Genomic DNA, 17,444 nt, shown 5'->3' with positions numbered 1-17,444 from the left:
CAGTTTTACACTGTGCCCAGAGGGAAATGGGTGCACTGCAGGGAGCTCCCCTGAGTTCTCTGCCTAGAAAGCATTTTTGTTTGGATTTTTTCTGTATTTTATTTTTTACAGGGAGCACTGCTGGCAACAGGCTCCCTGCATCGAGGGACTGAGGAGAGAGGGGCAGACCTACTTAAATGATAGGCTCTGCTTCCTCGGCTACTGTACACCATTAGCTCCAGAGGGAGTGAACACAGGTTCGTCCTGGGCGTTCACTCCCAGAGCCGCGCCGCCGTTCTCCTCACAGAGCCAGAAGAAACGAAGTCAGAAGACGTCTCAGGCGGCAGAAGCCTTCAGAGCTTCACTGAGGTAACGCACAGCACCGCAGCTGTGCGTCATTGCTCCCATACACCTCACACACTCCGGTCACTGTAAGGGTGCAGGGCGCAGGGGGGGCGCCCTGGGCAGCAATATAAACACCTCTCTTATGGCAAAAGACTATATATATGTACAGGTGGGCACTGTACATGTATATAAAAGAGCCCCCGCCATTTTTTAATAACTTTGAGCGGGACAGAAGCCCGCCGCCGAGAGGGCGGGGCTTCTCCCTCAGCACTCACCAGCGCCATTTTCTCTCCACAGCACCGCTGAGAGGAAGCTCCCCGGACTCTCCCCTCCTTTACACACGGTGAAAGGCGGTTTTGAAGGAGAGGGGGGGGGGGAGGGCACATATTTGGCGTTTAATTACTACTGCAGCGCTACTGGGAAGAGGCATTCTGTGTTTCTTTCCAGGGATATAGCGCTGGGGTGTGTGCTGGCATACTCTCTCTCTGTCTCTCCAAAGGGCCTGAAAGGGGATACTGTCTTCAGAAAAGAGTTTCCCTGTGTGGGTGAAGTGTGTCGGTACGCGTGTGTCGACATGTTTGACGAGGAAGGCTCGCTTAATGTGGAGGGGGAGTGCTTGAATGTCAGGTCGCCGTCGGCAACGCCGACACCGGACTGGGTGGATATGCTGAATGTCTTAAATGCAAATGTAAATCTACTGCATAAAAGATTAGACAAAGCAGAAGCTAGGGATCAGTCAGGCAGCCAGACCATGCCTGTCCCTGTGGCGCCAGGTCCTTCGGGGCCTCAGAAGCGCACCATATCCCAGATCGATGACAGATACCGACACGGATACTGACTCTAGTGTCGACTATGAAGATGCAAAATTACAGCCGAGGGTGGCAAAAGGTATTCGGTACATGATTACTGCCATTAAAGAGGTTTTGCATATTACTGAGGAACCCCCTGTCCCTGACACGAGGGTACACATGTATAAAGGGAAAAAGCCTGAGGTCACTTTTCCGTCCTCATTTGAGCTAAGCGAATTGTGCGAAAAGGCTTGGGAATCTCCAGATAGGAGACTGCACGTTCCCAAAAGGATTCTTATGGCGTATACCTTTCCACAAACGGATAGGATATGATGGGAATCTTCGCCTAAAGTAGACAAGGCACCGCTGACACGCTTATCCAAAAAGGTGGCACTGGCTTCTAAGGATACAGCTTCCCTCAAGGATCCTGCTGATCGCAAGCAGGAAATTACCATGAAGCACATTTACACACATTCAGGTACTATTGTTAGACCGGCTATGGCGTCGGCCTGGGTTTGTAGTGCTGTCGTGGCATGGGCAGATTCCTTATCTACGGAAATTGACACCTTAGATAGGGATGCCATTTTAATGACCATAGAGCATATCAGAGATGCTGCCTTGTATATGAGAGATGCTCAAAGGGACATTTGTTTATTAAGCTCCAGAATAAACGCTATGTCTATTTCTGCTAGGAGGCTCTTGTGAACCTGACAGTGGACGGGAGACGCCGATTCCAAGCGGCATATGGAGTCCTTGCCTTACAAGGGGGAGGAGTTGTTTGGAGATGGCCTCTCGGACCTTGTCTCTACTGCTACGGCCGGTAAATCGAATTTCTTACCTTATGTCCCCCAACAGCATACTAAAAAGGCACCTCATTATCAAATGCAGTCCTTTAGTTCCAATAAGAGCAAGAAGGTACGGGGATCGTCCTTTGTTGCCAGAGGTAAAGGAAAGGGAAAAAAGCTGCACACAGCTAGTTCCCAGGAGCAGACTACATCTGCAAAGTCCACCGCATGATGCTGGGGCTTCCCGGGGGGAGGCAGATCTAGTGGGGGCACGTCTTCGGTTTTTCAGCCACGTCTGGGTTCACTCGCAGGTGGATCCCTGGGCATTAGAGATTGTTTCTCAGGGATACAGACTAGAATTCGAAGACTTGCCTCCTCGCCGGTTTTTCAAATCGGCTCTGCCGGCTTCCCCGTCAGAGAGGGAGCTACTGTTAGCCGCAATCCAAAAATTGTTTATTCAACAGGTGATAGTCACAGTTCCTCATCTCCAGCAAGGAGAGGGATATTATTCAACCCTGTTTGTGGTCCCGAAACCGGACGGTTCGGTCAGACCCATTTTAAATCTAAAATCACTGAACCTGTACTTGAAGAGGTTCAAGTTCAAAATGGAATCACTCAGGGCGGTCATCGCCAGCCTGGAGGGGGGGGATTGGATGGTGTCCCTGGACATAAAGGATGCATACCTTCATGTTCCGATATTCCCCCCTCACCAGGCGTTCCTGAGATTTGCAGTACAGGACTGTCACTACCAATTTCAGACGTTGCCGTTTGGGCTTTCCACGGCCCCGAGAATTTTCACCAAGGTAATGGCGGAAATGATGGTTCTCCTGCGCAAGCAGGGTGTCACAATTATCCCATACTTGGACGATCTCCTCATAAAGGCGAGATCTCGGGAGAAGTTGCTGGACAGCGTGTCTCTGTCCATGAAGACATTGCAGTTGCACGGCTGGATTCTCAATATACCGAAGTCCCAGCTAGTCCCTGCAACGCGTCTGACCTTTTTGGGCCTGATTCTAGACACAGACCAGAAAAAGGTTTTTCTTCCGATGGAAAAGGTTCAGGAGCTCATAGCCCTGGTCAGGAACCTATTAAAGCCAAAAAAGGTTTCAGTGCATCATTGCACACGGGTTCTGGGGAAGATGGTGGCTTCATACAAGGCCATCCCCTTCGGCAGGTTCCATGCGAGGACTTTTCAATGGGACCTCTTGGACAAATGGTCCGGGTCCCATTTACAAATGCATCAAAGGATCACGCTGTCTCCCAGGACCAGGGTATCTCTTCTGTGGTGGCTGCACAGTGCTCACCTACTGGAGGGTCGTAGGTTCGACATTCAGGACTGGGTCCTGGTGACCACGGACGCAAGCCTCCGAGGCTGGGGAGCAGTCACGCTGGGAAGAAATTTCCAAGGTCTCTGGTCAAATCTAGAGACTTGTCTCCACATCAACGTCCTGGAGTTGAGGGCCATATACAACGCCCTACGTCAGCCGGAGGAATTGCTACAGGAAAAACCGGTCCTAATTCAGTCAGACAATGTCACGGCAGTGGCTCATATAAACCGCCAAGGCGGGACAAGGAGCAGAGTGGCCATGGCAGAAGCGACCAGGATTCTACGCTGGGCGGAAGGCCATGTAAGCGCACTATCAGCAGTGTCCATCCCGGGGGTGGACAACTGGGAGGCGGACTTCCTCAGCAGGCACAACCTGCATCCGGGAGAGTGGGGACTTTATCAAGAAGTCTGCCTCAAATAGACATGATGGCATCCCGTCTCAACAAAAAGCTAAAGCGGTATTGCGCCAGGTCAAGGGACCCTCAGTCGGTAGCGGTAGAAGCTCTGGTGACACCTTGGGTGTTCAGATCGGTCTATGTGTTTCCTCCTCTTCCTCTCATACCCAAGGTGTTGAGAATAATAAGAATAAGCAGGGTCAGAACAATTCTCATTGTTCCAGATTGGCCACGGAGGACTTGGTATCCGGAGCTGCAAGAGTTGCTCACAGAAGATCCGTGGCCTCTTCCTCTAAGGCAGGACCTGCTGCAGCAGGGGCCCTGTCTGTTCCAAGACTTACCGCGGCTGCGTTTGACGGCATGGCGGTTGAACGCCGGATCCTAGCGGAAAAAGGGATTCCGGAGGAGGTCATTCCTACCCTGATCAAGGCTAGGAAAGACGTGATGTTGAAACATTATCACCGCATATGGCGAAAATATGTTTCTTGGTGTGAGGCCAGAGCTGCTCCTACGGAGGAGTTCCATTTGGGCCGTCTACTTCACTTCCTTCAAACAGGAGTGAATTTGAGCCTAAAATTAGGGTCCATAAAGGTCCAAATTTCGTCCTTATCCATTTTCTTTCAAAGAGAATTGGCCTCTCTTCCTGAAGTACAGACTTTTGTGAAGGGGGTGCTGCATATTCAGCCTCCTTTTGTACCTCCGGTGGCGCCTTGGGATCTTAACGTGGTTTTACGTTTCCTCAAGTCACCTTGGTTTGAACCACTCAAAACAGTGGAGTTGAAATACCTCGCATGGAAAGTGGTCATGTTGTTGGCATTAGCTTCGGTAAGGCGTGTTTCAGAATTGGCGGTTTTATCACATAAAAGCCCATACTTGGTTTTTCACGTGGATAGGGCAGAGTTGAGGACTCGTCCTCAATTTCTGCCAAAAGTGGTTTCATCTTTTCATGTGAACCAACCTATTGTCGTGCCTGTGGCTACACAGGACTTGGAGGATTCCGAGTCCCTGAATGTGGTCAGGGCTTTGAAGATTTATGTGACCAGAACGGCTAGGATCAGGAAGACTGAAGCTCTGTTTGTTCTGTATGCGGCCAACAAGGTTGGCGCTCCTGCTTCAAAGCAGACTATTGCTCGTTGGATCTGTAACATGATTCAGCAGGCGCATTCTACGGCAGGATTGCCATTGCCTAAATCGGTTAAGGCCCATTCCACTAGGAAGGTGGGCTCTTCCTGGGCGGCTACCCGAGGGGTCTCGCCATTACAGTTGTGCCGAGCAGCTACTTGGTCGGGGTCAAACACCTTTGCAAAGTTCTATAAGTTTGATACCCTGGCTGAGGAGGACCTCCTGTTTGCTCAATCGGTGCTGCAGAGTCATCCGCACTCTCCCGCCAGTTTGGGAGCTTTGGTATAATCCCCATGGTCCTTACGGAGTCCCCAGCATCCTCTAGGACGTTAGAGAAAATAAGATTTTACTTACCGGTAAATCTATTTCTCATAGTCCGTAGAGGATACTGGGCGCCCGTCCCAAGTGCGGACTTCTTCTGCAAGACTTGTATATAGTTATTGCTTACATAAGGGTTATGTTATAGTTTTATCGGTTGAACCGAGGCTATGTGCTGTTCATACTGTTAACTGGGTAGTTTATCACAAGTTATACAGTGTGATTGGTGTGGCTGGTATGAATCTCGCCCTTAGATTCACAAAAATCCTTCCTCGTACTGTCCTCTGGGCACAGTTTCCCTAACTGAGGTCTGGAGGAGGGGCATAGAGGGAGGAGCCAGTGCACACCCAGAATCCAAAGCTTTCTTAAAGTGCCCTATCTCCTGCGGAGCCCGTCTATTCCCCATGGTCCTTATGGAGTCCCCAGCATCCTCTACGGACTACGAGAAATAGATTTACCGGTAAGTAAAATCTTATTTTTCAAGCTGTTATTACTGATTTACAATCTTTTTATTTTCAGTGTGATTTGACTACGATGACAACCACAGTCACATAGCACGAGCAGAGAGACTTTGTAATCAGCGTAGTATCTAGGGGTCCGAGTGCTCCTGGCAAAGTCAGGGGCTGGTGCCCCCCCCCCCTTCCCCACACACACATACATGCACATATTTGAAATAGGGAAGGCGTGTCAAAAAAGGAATGTGGCCTTGTGGGGAAAGGGCATGGCCACACAATAGTACTTCCAGTTCTAATTATGCCACACAATATCACATTACCCCGCTCAGTAGTGTCCATTACTCACATTACAATGCACATTAGTGTCTCTTATTCACGTTACGCCACACAGTCGTACCCCTATAGGAAACACCGTCTATACAGGGAATATGGGGAATGCAAAAAGAAAATGGAAATGTGGACCAGTGCTAATAAATATATTTCTAATTTTATATGGGGAATGCGGTCAAACCACAATTGCCATTAGTATATCTGATCCTGCCCATAGGCACACACATATACACTTACATACATAGTCACACAAAAAACACATACATATGATATACAGTACAGTCACAAATGCAGTATATACAAATGCAGTCACATACATACATAGTTACACACTTATTCACATACATAGTCACACACTAATACACACATAAATACAGTAGATACTTATACACACACAAACATACATACATACATACACACACACACACACACACACACACACACACACACACACACATACATAAATTCAGTCACAGACACACATACAGGCAGATTATATAGTATCCCCCCCCCCACCCACCACATTACAGACAGGGTACGCTGACTGCATGTACTTTAGTAGCTCGTTGTCCTCTCTCCCTCTCCTCCATGCTGCTAGGCTGCCTGGCAGTGTCGTGTAGCCCCGTCCCCCTGCTTCCACTCCGTCCACTGTCCTAGCCCAATGCAGAGCAGTGCAGTCCTGTGCCTCAACCCCCCCCCCCCCCCCCCCCCCCCCCCCCCCCCCCCCCCATAATCCGGCTCTGACTGTACCTGGTGACTGTATGTCACTGCCGGCGCGTACCGAGAGGTACTGGCAACAAGGACTTCTGGGAGCTGTAGTTTATGTTGAGTCTGATTACAAGCGAGGTGCGGTCCGCTGCTGCCGGACACTGACGTCGCCACTAACAGACAGTCACCAAGTCTGACAGTACTACTTGGTTCTACCACCTGGCCCCATGGATAGCACTGCCAGGCGGCGCCCCCTCCTTGCCTGGCGCTCCTGTCGAGTGCCATCCTGGCCAATAGGTAGATACACCCCTGTTTGTAATGCCTCTGTGCTCTGTTTTCACTGTGACAATTACCACTTCTCACCCTCTACCATTACATGCTGTGCCAGTGTCTGTGTCTTGCAGTGTCTGTGTCTTGCAGCCATGCTCGTTTGAACTCCATACCCAGAATGATGTTGGTATTATGATTTGCACAAGAATAATCATGCTTAAATAAAGGTATTTAGGGACAGATTTAACAACGAGTGATATTCTTGTTTTCAATTGTTAGGAATGTTACTGTAAATGGTGCTCCAGCCAATCAGCTCCTAATTATCATGCATACCTCCCAACGTTTGAAGCCATGAAAGCAGGACCTCACACGCCAGAGGCCTTGCATGGAGGAGCGTAGCCTCGGGTAGAGGGCGTGGTCTCGCTGCACAACCCCCATCATCGTTACTTTGGGGGTGTGCCCAGCGCTCTAAGAGCAGCTGAGCAGCCCTCTGCTCACCTCTCTGCACTGTTAGATGCCGTGCACATGCAAATGGCATCTATTCAGTGATCACTGGCTGCTTTTCAGAGCAGAGCAGCGGTGTTCATAGGCTCTCCCAACCTGTCCCCCGCCCCACCACCACCTGCAAGACACTGCGGCCCTGGGGCGGGACAGCAGGACAGTGTCAGAATAACGGGACTGTCCCGCTAGAATCAGGACAGTTTGGAGCGATCAGTAAGTACTGTAGCTCCATTTAACATTCATAACGAGCAGTAATGGCTGCTGCCCCGGGCTGCAGCTCTGACCAAAGACTACAGCACATATAAACAAAATATACATGTCAAGTTGTATGTACAGTAACAATACTTGATCAGCAGCCACAGCCACGTACTCGGGGATCAGCAGCCACAGCTCACATGGAACACAGGAACACAGTGCTCAGCCTATCTTCAATTGGTGCAGCAGCTGCTGATAACAAGTGATAACAAGAATAACTCGTTAACACTCGTTGTTAAATCTGCTCCCCTAACATGCTATTTAAAAGAGAAGAAAAAAACTATGGGCCTGCATAGTCCCGATTTTCACAGGACCGTCCCATTTTCTTGGGACTGTCTGAAGTCCCACCCACGGACTGCAGTGTCTTGCGGTGGGGGGCAGTTGGGAGGTTCATTGTCACTCCCTATGTGACAGCGTCTATTCATTGGAGACAGAAGGGCTGGGGGTATGGTCAGCAGCTCACAGAGCACTGGACATGCCCCCACAATGACGAAAACGGGAGGCTTGGCTTGCAATAGCGACATTACTATGAAGCCAAGTCCCATTTCAAGAGGCCACACACCTTTTTTGTGACTCCCGAGTCAGCTCCTTCTATTGGGGGTCATTCTGAGTTGTTCGCTCGTTATTTTTTTGTCGCAACAGAGCGATTAGTCGCTAATGCGCATGCGTAATGTCCGCAGTGCGACTGCGCCAAGTAAATTTGCTATGCAGTTAGGTATTTTACTCACGGCATTACGAGGTTTTTTCTTCGTTCTGGTGATCGTAATGTGATTGACAGGAAGTGGGTGTTTCTGGGCGGAAACTGGACGTTTTATGGGTGTGTGTGAAAAAACGCTATCGTTTCTGGGAAAAACGCGGGAGTGGCTGGAGAAACGGAGGAGTGTCTGGGCGAACGCTGGGTGTGTTTGTGACGTCAAACCAGGAACGACAAGCACTGAACTGATCGCACTGGCAGAGTAAGTCTCGAGCTACTCAGAAACTGCACAGAGAAGTCTTATCGCAATATTGTGAATCTTTCGTTCGCAATTTTGATAATCTAAGATTCACTCCCAGTAGGTGGCGGCTTAGCGTGTGCAAAGCTGCTAAAAGCAGCTTGCGAGCGAACAACTCGGAATGAGGGCCATTGTTGGGAGGTATGGGGCTGATTCAGAGGTGGAGGCTATTGCAGCTGTTACTGTGTCTTTCTGCTAATGCAGCAGTGACTGGGCTTCCTACTGAGACGACCACTGGTGCGGAGCCAATAAGTGATCACTCTGACAATATATGCATTTTACAAAGTACATAATAGCTTGTGATTAGCTAGGGGTAAAGAACATGTTACTAGTTGTTATAAACCTTATGTTCTTTTGTTTTTTTGTCCACAGCAATCTATAACTGCCGTTAAAGTTATAAACAGCACCAATAAGATTTCTCCGAAACAAATGCAACAGAAGAAGTCTGAAAATGCAGCATTTGGTGTTTCACTTTCACAAGATAAATTACTAGAGAATGGTGATGTTCCTTTGGTGATTAAAGAGGCTGTGGAGTATCTCTCCACTTATGGTATGTTAGAGGACAGCATTCTCTTAATGTAGCTAAATACTGAACTAATACAAAGGACTAATGCCCCATGTATCAACCAGTATTTCTTTGTTAAACTTGTTCTCATGGGGGGTATTCCAAGATGATCGCAGCAGGAAATTTTTTAGCAGTTGGGCAAAACCATGTGCACTGCAGGGGAGGCAGATATAACATGTGCAGAGAGAGTTAGATTTGGGTGGGGTGTGTTCAATCTGCAATCTAATTTGCAGTGTAAAAATAAAGCAGCCAGTATTTACCCTGCACAGAAACAAAATAACCCACCCAAATCTATCTCTCTCTGCACATGTTATATCTGCCCCCCCTGCAGTACACATGGTTTTGCCCAACTGCTAAAAAAGTTCCTGCTGCGATCAACTTGGAATTACCCCCATTGCTATTTAAGGGCTTTTTGAGTTATCATACCGGATAGTGCTGTTTTAAGGCAGTGCTATGCCTACATCGGTTTTTCCTGTGGTGCATGTTGATTAAATTGAACAACAGGTGGTAGTCTTCACATACAGCTCGTTGTCCCTATTTCAGCTCGCCACCTGTTGCTTCATGTTAATCAGCGCTCAACGATGCTGTGTTTCCGGACACTCCCTTCTGGCACCTGGGTCAATACCACTGGCATATCTATAATGGGTGCAAGGTGTGTGATGCACACGGGCCCCTGGGTCCAGGGGGCCCCACACGCTGCATCAATTTCTTGAATACTAACCTCTCCCTTGACCCAGCACTGACTGTACAGCTGCATGTGTGAGCTATGGTTGCTGCATGATGTGTGTAGTAGTTGTTATTGTTAGGAGCATTGCGCCTGCATGGCCCAGGTGCAGCCTCTGCAACTCTCCAGTGAACGCTGTGGTGGCTGCTGCTAGTGGCTGCAATGGGACCAGGGCTGGCAAAAGGGGGGTATAAAGGGGACAACTGTAACGGGCCCCAAGGATTAGAGGGGCCCCAAGTATGTGCTGATAAGTACCCGGCAGGGATGTGAGTCGTCTTGTCCAAATAGGGCAATGAGCTGTAGGCGGTGTGGCCACAGCCTCAGAGTGACAGGAGCATCTAACACACAGTAACTGCTGCGCGAGTGTGCGCCCGCTCAGGGCCGGTGCTAGGGTGTTCGGCGCCCTCCTGCAAACTATAAATTTACACCCTCCATCAAATGGGAGAGGCTGTGGGCTCTAGACAGTCGGTATGCCAACTAACAGGGACTATTCCCACTCGCCAGTGTCCACGACACCCTTAGAGTGGGAATAGAACCCTAGTGTTCACTCCAGGCTGTTTTAGCAGGGCGCCCCGCCCTCCCGATTTTTTAAGGGCAAAACCCGCCCTGCCCTTTCTGCGGCGCCCTGCTAAAACAGCCACCCGCTTTTTGCCCCTCTCAACATGTAAAGATGCCGCGAGCATGCGCGCGGCATCCATTCACGCTGTCAGAGAGCTTGGGGGAAGCCCAGCACCTCCGTAGGTGCTGGGCACACCCCCAAAAGTGACGTCGCCGGCCGCCCACGCCCCCCGTCTGTGGACTGAACCGCCCACTTGCATTACGTGCAAGTGGACACGCCCCCTATTTGCATAGCCACACCCCCTTTGGCAGGTGCGCGGCTTGTGCCCCTAACGGACCCGCGCCCTGCCCTGCCTGTCCGCTGGAGTGAGCACTAGAACCCGTGTAGACCGCAAGTCGCCACCGAGCCCGCAAGGGGCTTGTTGCACTCACCCCCTCCCCCCGTGATCGGGATGCTGACCGCCGGGATACCTGCCGCCGATAACCCGATACATACCCAAATATACAGATGTAGCCATGCTCATCTTACTACGATGTGGCATGTTGTATCACAGCATTCTGCATGGCGTGCCATGGCAGCACCCCAGGACAAGATAAAGAGTGGCGCCCACCACCCAAAAAATAAAGTAAAATCAACTATGTGTGCGTACGCCTAAGGCGCGTGTCGAAAAAAAATGGACGTGGACACACTTCAAAAGGGGCGTGGCCACATACCAGAAGGGTCATGGCTACTGAAAATGGGGCGTGCCAAGATGACTATCACCTACCTCCTGTGTCGCCTCTCAGCACACTATCACCTACCCCTTGTGTTGTCTCTCCGCACACCTTCATTCAGTTTTTGCACATTACGGCAGTACAGTTCCCTATTTACACAGTACGCAGGCAGAGTCCCCTTTTTACACAGTACCCAGCCAGAGTCACCTTTTTACACAGTACGCAGGAAGAGTCCCCTTTTTACACAGTACACACAGTGCCAGATACACATTGCCCCAAAGTGCCAGATACATATGACCCCACAGTGCCAGATACATATTGCCCCACAGTGCCACATACACATTGCCCCACAGTGCCAGATACATATTACCTCACAGTACCAGATAAAGATTACCCCACAGTGCCAGATACACATTGCCTCACAGTGCCAGATACACATTACCCCACAGTGCCAGATACACATTGCTCACCAGTGCCAGATACACATTACCCCACAATGCCAGATACACATTACCCCACAGTGCCAGATACACATTACCCCACAGTGCCAGATACACATCGACCCACAGTGCCAGATACACATTGAACCACAGTATTACCCCACAGTGCCAGATACATATTACCTCACAGTGCCAGATACACATTACCTCACAGTGCCAGATACACATTACCCCACAGTGCCAGATACATATTACCCCACAGTGCCAGATACACATTGCCTCACAGTGCCAGATACACATTACCCCACAATGCCAGATACACATTACCTCACAGTGCCAGATACACATTGCCCCACAGTGCCAGATACACAGTACCCCACAGTGCCAGATACACATTACCTCACAGTGCCAGATACACATTACCTCACAGTGCCAGATACACATTACCCCCACAGTGCCAGATACATATTACCCCACAGTGCCAGATACACATTGCCCCACAGTGCCAGATACACATTACCCCACAGTGCCAGATACACATTACCTCACAGTGCCAGATACACTTTGCCCCACAGTGCCAGATACACAGTACCCCACAGTGCCAGATAAACATTGCTCACCAGTGCCAGATACACATTACCCCACAGTGCCAGATACACATTGACCCACAGTGCCAGATACACATTGAACCACAGTGCCAGATACATATTACCCCACAGTGAAGATATATATTGCCCCACAGTGCCAGATACACATTGCACCACAGTGCCAGATACACATTACCCCACAGTGCCAGATACACATTACCTCACAGTGCCAAATACATATTACCGCACAGTACAAGATAAAGATTACCCCACAGTGCCAGATACACATTACCTCACAGTGCCAGATACACATTACCTCACAGTGCCAGATACATATTACCCCACAGTGCCAGATACACATTGCTCACCAGTGCCAGATACACATTACCCCCCAGTGCCAGATACACATTGACCGACAGTGCCAGATACACATTGAACCACAGTGCTAGATACATATTACCCCACAGTGCGATATATATTGCCCCACATTGCCAGATATACATTGCACCACAGTGCCAGATACACATTACCCCACAGTGCCAGATACACATTACCTCACAGTGCCAGATACACATTGCCCCACAGTGCCAGATACACATTGCTCACCAGTGCCAGATACACATTACCCCACAGTGCCAGATACACATTAACCCACAGTGCCAGATACACATTGAACCACAGTGCCAGATGCATATTACCTCACAGTACCAGATAAAGATTACCCCACAGTGCCAGATACACATTGCCCCACAGTGCCAGATACACATTACCTCACAGTGCCAGATACACATTGCCCCACAGTGCCAGATACATATTACCACACAGTACCAGATAAAGATTACCCCACAGTGCCAGATACACATTGCTCCACAGTGCCAGATACAAATTGCTCCACAGTGCCAGATACACATTGCCCAACAGTGCCAGATACACAATACCCCACAGTGCCAGATACACATTGCTCTACAGTGCCAGATATACATTGACCCACAGTGCCAGATACACATTGACCCACAGTGCCAGATACACATTACCCCACAGTGCCAGACACATATTGCCCCACAGTGCCAGATACACATTGCCCCACAATGCCAGATACACATTGATCACCAGTGCCAGACACACATTACCCCACAGTGCCAGATACACATTACCCCACAGTTCCAGATACACATTGATCCACAGTACCAGATACACATTGAACCATAGTGCCAGATACACATTATTCCGCAGTGCCAGATACACAGTACCCTACAGTGCCAGATACACATTGCCCCACAGTGCCAGATACACATTACCCCACAGTGCCAGATACATATTACCCCCACAGTGCCAGACACACATTGCACCACAGTGCCAGATACACATTACCCCACAGTGCCAGATACACATTGACTCACAGTGCCAGATACACATTGAACCACAGTGCCAGATACATATTGCCCCACAGCGCAAGATACATATTGCCCCACAGTGCCAGATACACATTACCCCACAGTGCCAGATACACATTGCCCTAACAGTGCCAGATACACATTGCCCCACAGTGCCAGATACACATTATCCCACAGTGCCAGATACACATTACCCCACAGTGCCAGATACACATTGCCCCACAGTGCCAGATACATATTTCCCCACAGTACCAGATAAAGATTACACCACAGTGCCAGATATAAATTGCCCCACAGTGCGAGATACACATTGCCCAACAGAGCCAGATACACAATACCCCACAGTGCCATATACACATTACCCCACAGTGCCAGATACATATTGCCCCACAGTGCCAGATTCACTTTGCCCCACAGTGCCAGATACACATTGCCCCACAATGCCAAATACATATTACCCCACAGTGCCAGATACACATTACCCCACAGTGCCAGATACAGATTGCCCCACAGTGCCAGATACACATTACCTCACAGTGCCAGATACACATTGCTCCACAGTGCCAGACACACATTGCCCCACAGTGCCAGATGCATATTACCAACAGTGCCAGATACACATTGCCCCACAGTGCCAGATACACATTACCTCACAGTGCCAGATACACCTTGCCCCACAGTGCCAGATACATATTACCCCACAGTGCCAGATACACATTGCCCACAGTGCCAGATACATATTGCCCCACACAGTGACAGAGACAAATTTCCCCAAAGTGCCAGATACACATTGCCCCACAGTGCCAGATACATATTACCACACCGTGCCAGATAAATATTACCCCACAGTGCCATATACACATTGCCCCACAGTGCCAGATACACATTGCCCCACAGTGCCAGATACACATTACCCCACAGTGCCAGATACACATTACCCCACAGTGCCAGATACACATTACCCCACAGTGCCAGATACACATTACCTTACAGTGCCAGATACACATTGCCCCACAGTGCCAGATACATATTACCCCACAGTGCCAGATACACATTGCCTCACAGTGCCAGATACACATTACCCCACAATGCCAGATACACATTACCCCACAGTGCCAGATACACATTACCCCACAGTGCCAGATACACATTACCCCACAGTGCCAGATACACATTACCTCACAGTGACAGATACACATTGCCCCACAGTGCCAGATACATATTACCCCATAGTGCCAGATACACATTGCCCAAAGTGCCAGATACATATTGCCCCACACAGTGACAGATACATATTTCCCCACAGTGCCAGATACACATTACCCCACAGTGCCAGATACACATTACCTCACAGTGCCAGATACACATTGCCCCACAGTGCCAGATACATATTACCCCACAGTGCCAGATACACATTGCCTCACAGTGCCAGATACACATTGCCCCACAGTGCCAGATACACATTACCCCACAGTGCCAGATACACATTACCTCACAGTGCCAGATACACATTGCCCCACAGTGCCAGATGCATATTACCCCACAGTGCCAGATACACATTGCCCAAAGTGCCAGATACATATTGCCCCACACAGTGACAGATACATATTTCCCCACAGTGCCAGATACACATTACCCCATACACAATAGCCCACAGTGCCAGATACATATTACCCCACAGTGCCAGATACACATTGCCCCACACAGTGACAGAGACACATTTCCCCACAGTGCCAGATACACATTGCCCCACAGTGCCAGATACATATTACCCCACAGTGCCATATACACATTGCCCCACAGTGCCAGATGCACATCACCGCATAGTGCCAGATACACATTACCTCACAGTGCCAGATACACATTGCCCCACAGTGCCAGATACATATTACCCCACAGTGACAGATACACAATGCCCACAGTGCCAGATACATATTGCCCGACACAGTGACAGATACATATTTCCCCACAGTGCCAGATACACATTACCCCACAGTGCCAGACACAGTGCCAGATACACATTGCCTCACAGTGCCAGATACACATTACCCCACAGTGCCAGATACACATTACCTCACAGTGCCAGATACACATTGCCCAACAGTGCCAGATACACAGTATCCCACAGTGCCACATACACATTGCCCCACAGTGCCAGATACATATTACCTCACAGTACCAGATAAAGATTACCCCACAGTGCCAGATACACATTGCCCCACAGTGCCAGATACAAATTACCCCACAGTGCCAGATACACATTGCTCACCAGTGCCAGATACACATTACCCCACAATGCCAGATACACATTACCCCACAGTGCCAGATACACATTAACCCACAGTGCCAGACACATATTGCCCCACAGTGCCAGATACACATTGCCCCACAATGCCAGATACACATTGATCACCAGTGCCAGACACACATTACCCCACAGTGCCAGATACACATTACCCCACAGTTCCAGATACACATTGATCCACAGTACCAGATACACATTGAACCATAGTGCCAGATACACATTATTCCGCAGTGCCAGATACACAGTACCCTACAGTGCCAGATACACATTGCCCCACAGTGCCAGATACACATTACCCCACAGTGCCAGATACATATTACCCCCACAGTGCCAGACACACATTGCACCACAGTGCCAGATACACATTACCCCACAGTGCCAGATACACATTACCCCACAGTGCCAGATACACATTGACTCACAGTGCCAGATACACATTGAACCACAGTGCCAGATACATATTGCCCCACAGCGCAAGATACATATTGCCCCACAGTGCCAGATACACATTACCCCACAGTGCCAGATACACATTATCCCACAGTGCCAGATACACATTACCCCACAGTGCCAGATACACATTGCCCCACAGTGCCAGATACATATTTCCCCACAGTACCAGATAAAGATTACACCACAGTGCCAGATATAAATTGCCCCACAGTGCCAGATACACATTGCCCAACAGAGCCAGATACACAATACCCCACAGTGCCAGATACACAATACCCCACAGTGCCAGATACACATTGACCCACGGTGCCAGATATACATTGACCCACAGTGCCATATACACATTACCCCACAGTGCCAGATACATATTGCCCCACAGTGCCAGATTCACTTTGCCCCACAGTGCCAGATACACATTGCCCCACAATGCCAAATACATATTACCACACAGTGCCAGATACACATTACCCCACAGTGCCAGATACAGGTTGCCCCACAGTGCCAGATACACATTACCTCACAGTGCCAGATACACATTGCTCCATAGTGCCAGACACACATTGCCCCACTGTGCCAGATGCATATTACCAACAGTGCCAGATACACATTGCCCCACAGTGCCAGATACACATTACCTCACAGTGCCAGATACACCTTGCCCCACAGTGCCAGATACATATTACCCCACAGTGCCAGATACACATTGCCCACAGTGCCAGATACATATTGCCCCACACAGTGACAGAGACAAATTTCCCCAAAGTGCCAGATACACATTGCCCCACACTACCAGATACATATTACCACACCGTGCCAGATAAATATTACCCCACAGTGCCATATACACATTGCCCCACAGTGCCAGATACACATTGCCCCACAGTGCCAGATACACATTACCCCACAGTGCCAGATACACATTACCCCACAGTGCCAGATACACATTACCCCACAGTGCCAGATACATATTACCCCACAGTGCCAGATACACATTGCCCAAAGTGCCAGATACATATTGCCCCACACAGTGACAGATACATATTTCCCCACAGTGCCAGATACACATTACCCCACAGTGCCAGATACACATTACCTCACAGTGCCAGATACACATTGCCCCACAGTGCCAGATAC

General features: G+C 49.4%; 1 protein-coding gene across 8 annotated transcripts in view; it reads left to right on the top strand.

Moving 5' to 3' along the window:
* FAM13C (family with sequence similarity 13 member C) overlaps nucleotides 1-17,444 on the top strand; it is a 914,350-nt gene that overhangs the window by 48,696 nt on the left and 848,210 nt on the right. For all 8 annotated transcript variants that reach the window (XM_063961752.1, XM_063961754.1, XM_063961756.1 and 5 more), the window contains one exon: nucleotides 8,943-9,120. In XM_063961752.1, coding sequence (XP_063817822.1) covers nucleotides 8,943-9,120 — 178 coding nt within the window. The remainder of the gene's footprint in view (nucleotides 1-8,942; nucleotides 9,121-17,444) is intronic.

The sequence above is a fragment of the Pseudophryne corroboree genome, chromosome 3 (genome assembly GCF_028390025.1).
Source record: "Pseudophryne corroboree isolate aPseCor3 chromosome 3, aPseCor3.hap2, whole genome shotgun sequence".
Taxonomy (NCBI): Eukaryota; Metazoa; Chordata; class Amphibia; order Anura; family Myobatrachidae; genus Pseudophryne; species Pseudophryne corroboree.
This window is presented reverse-complemented; position numbering and strand designations above follow the sequence as displayed.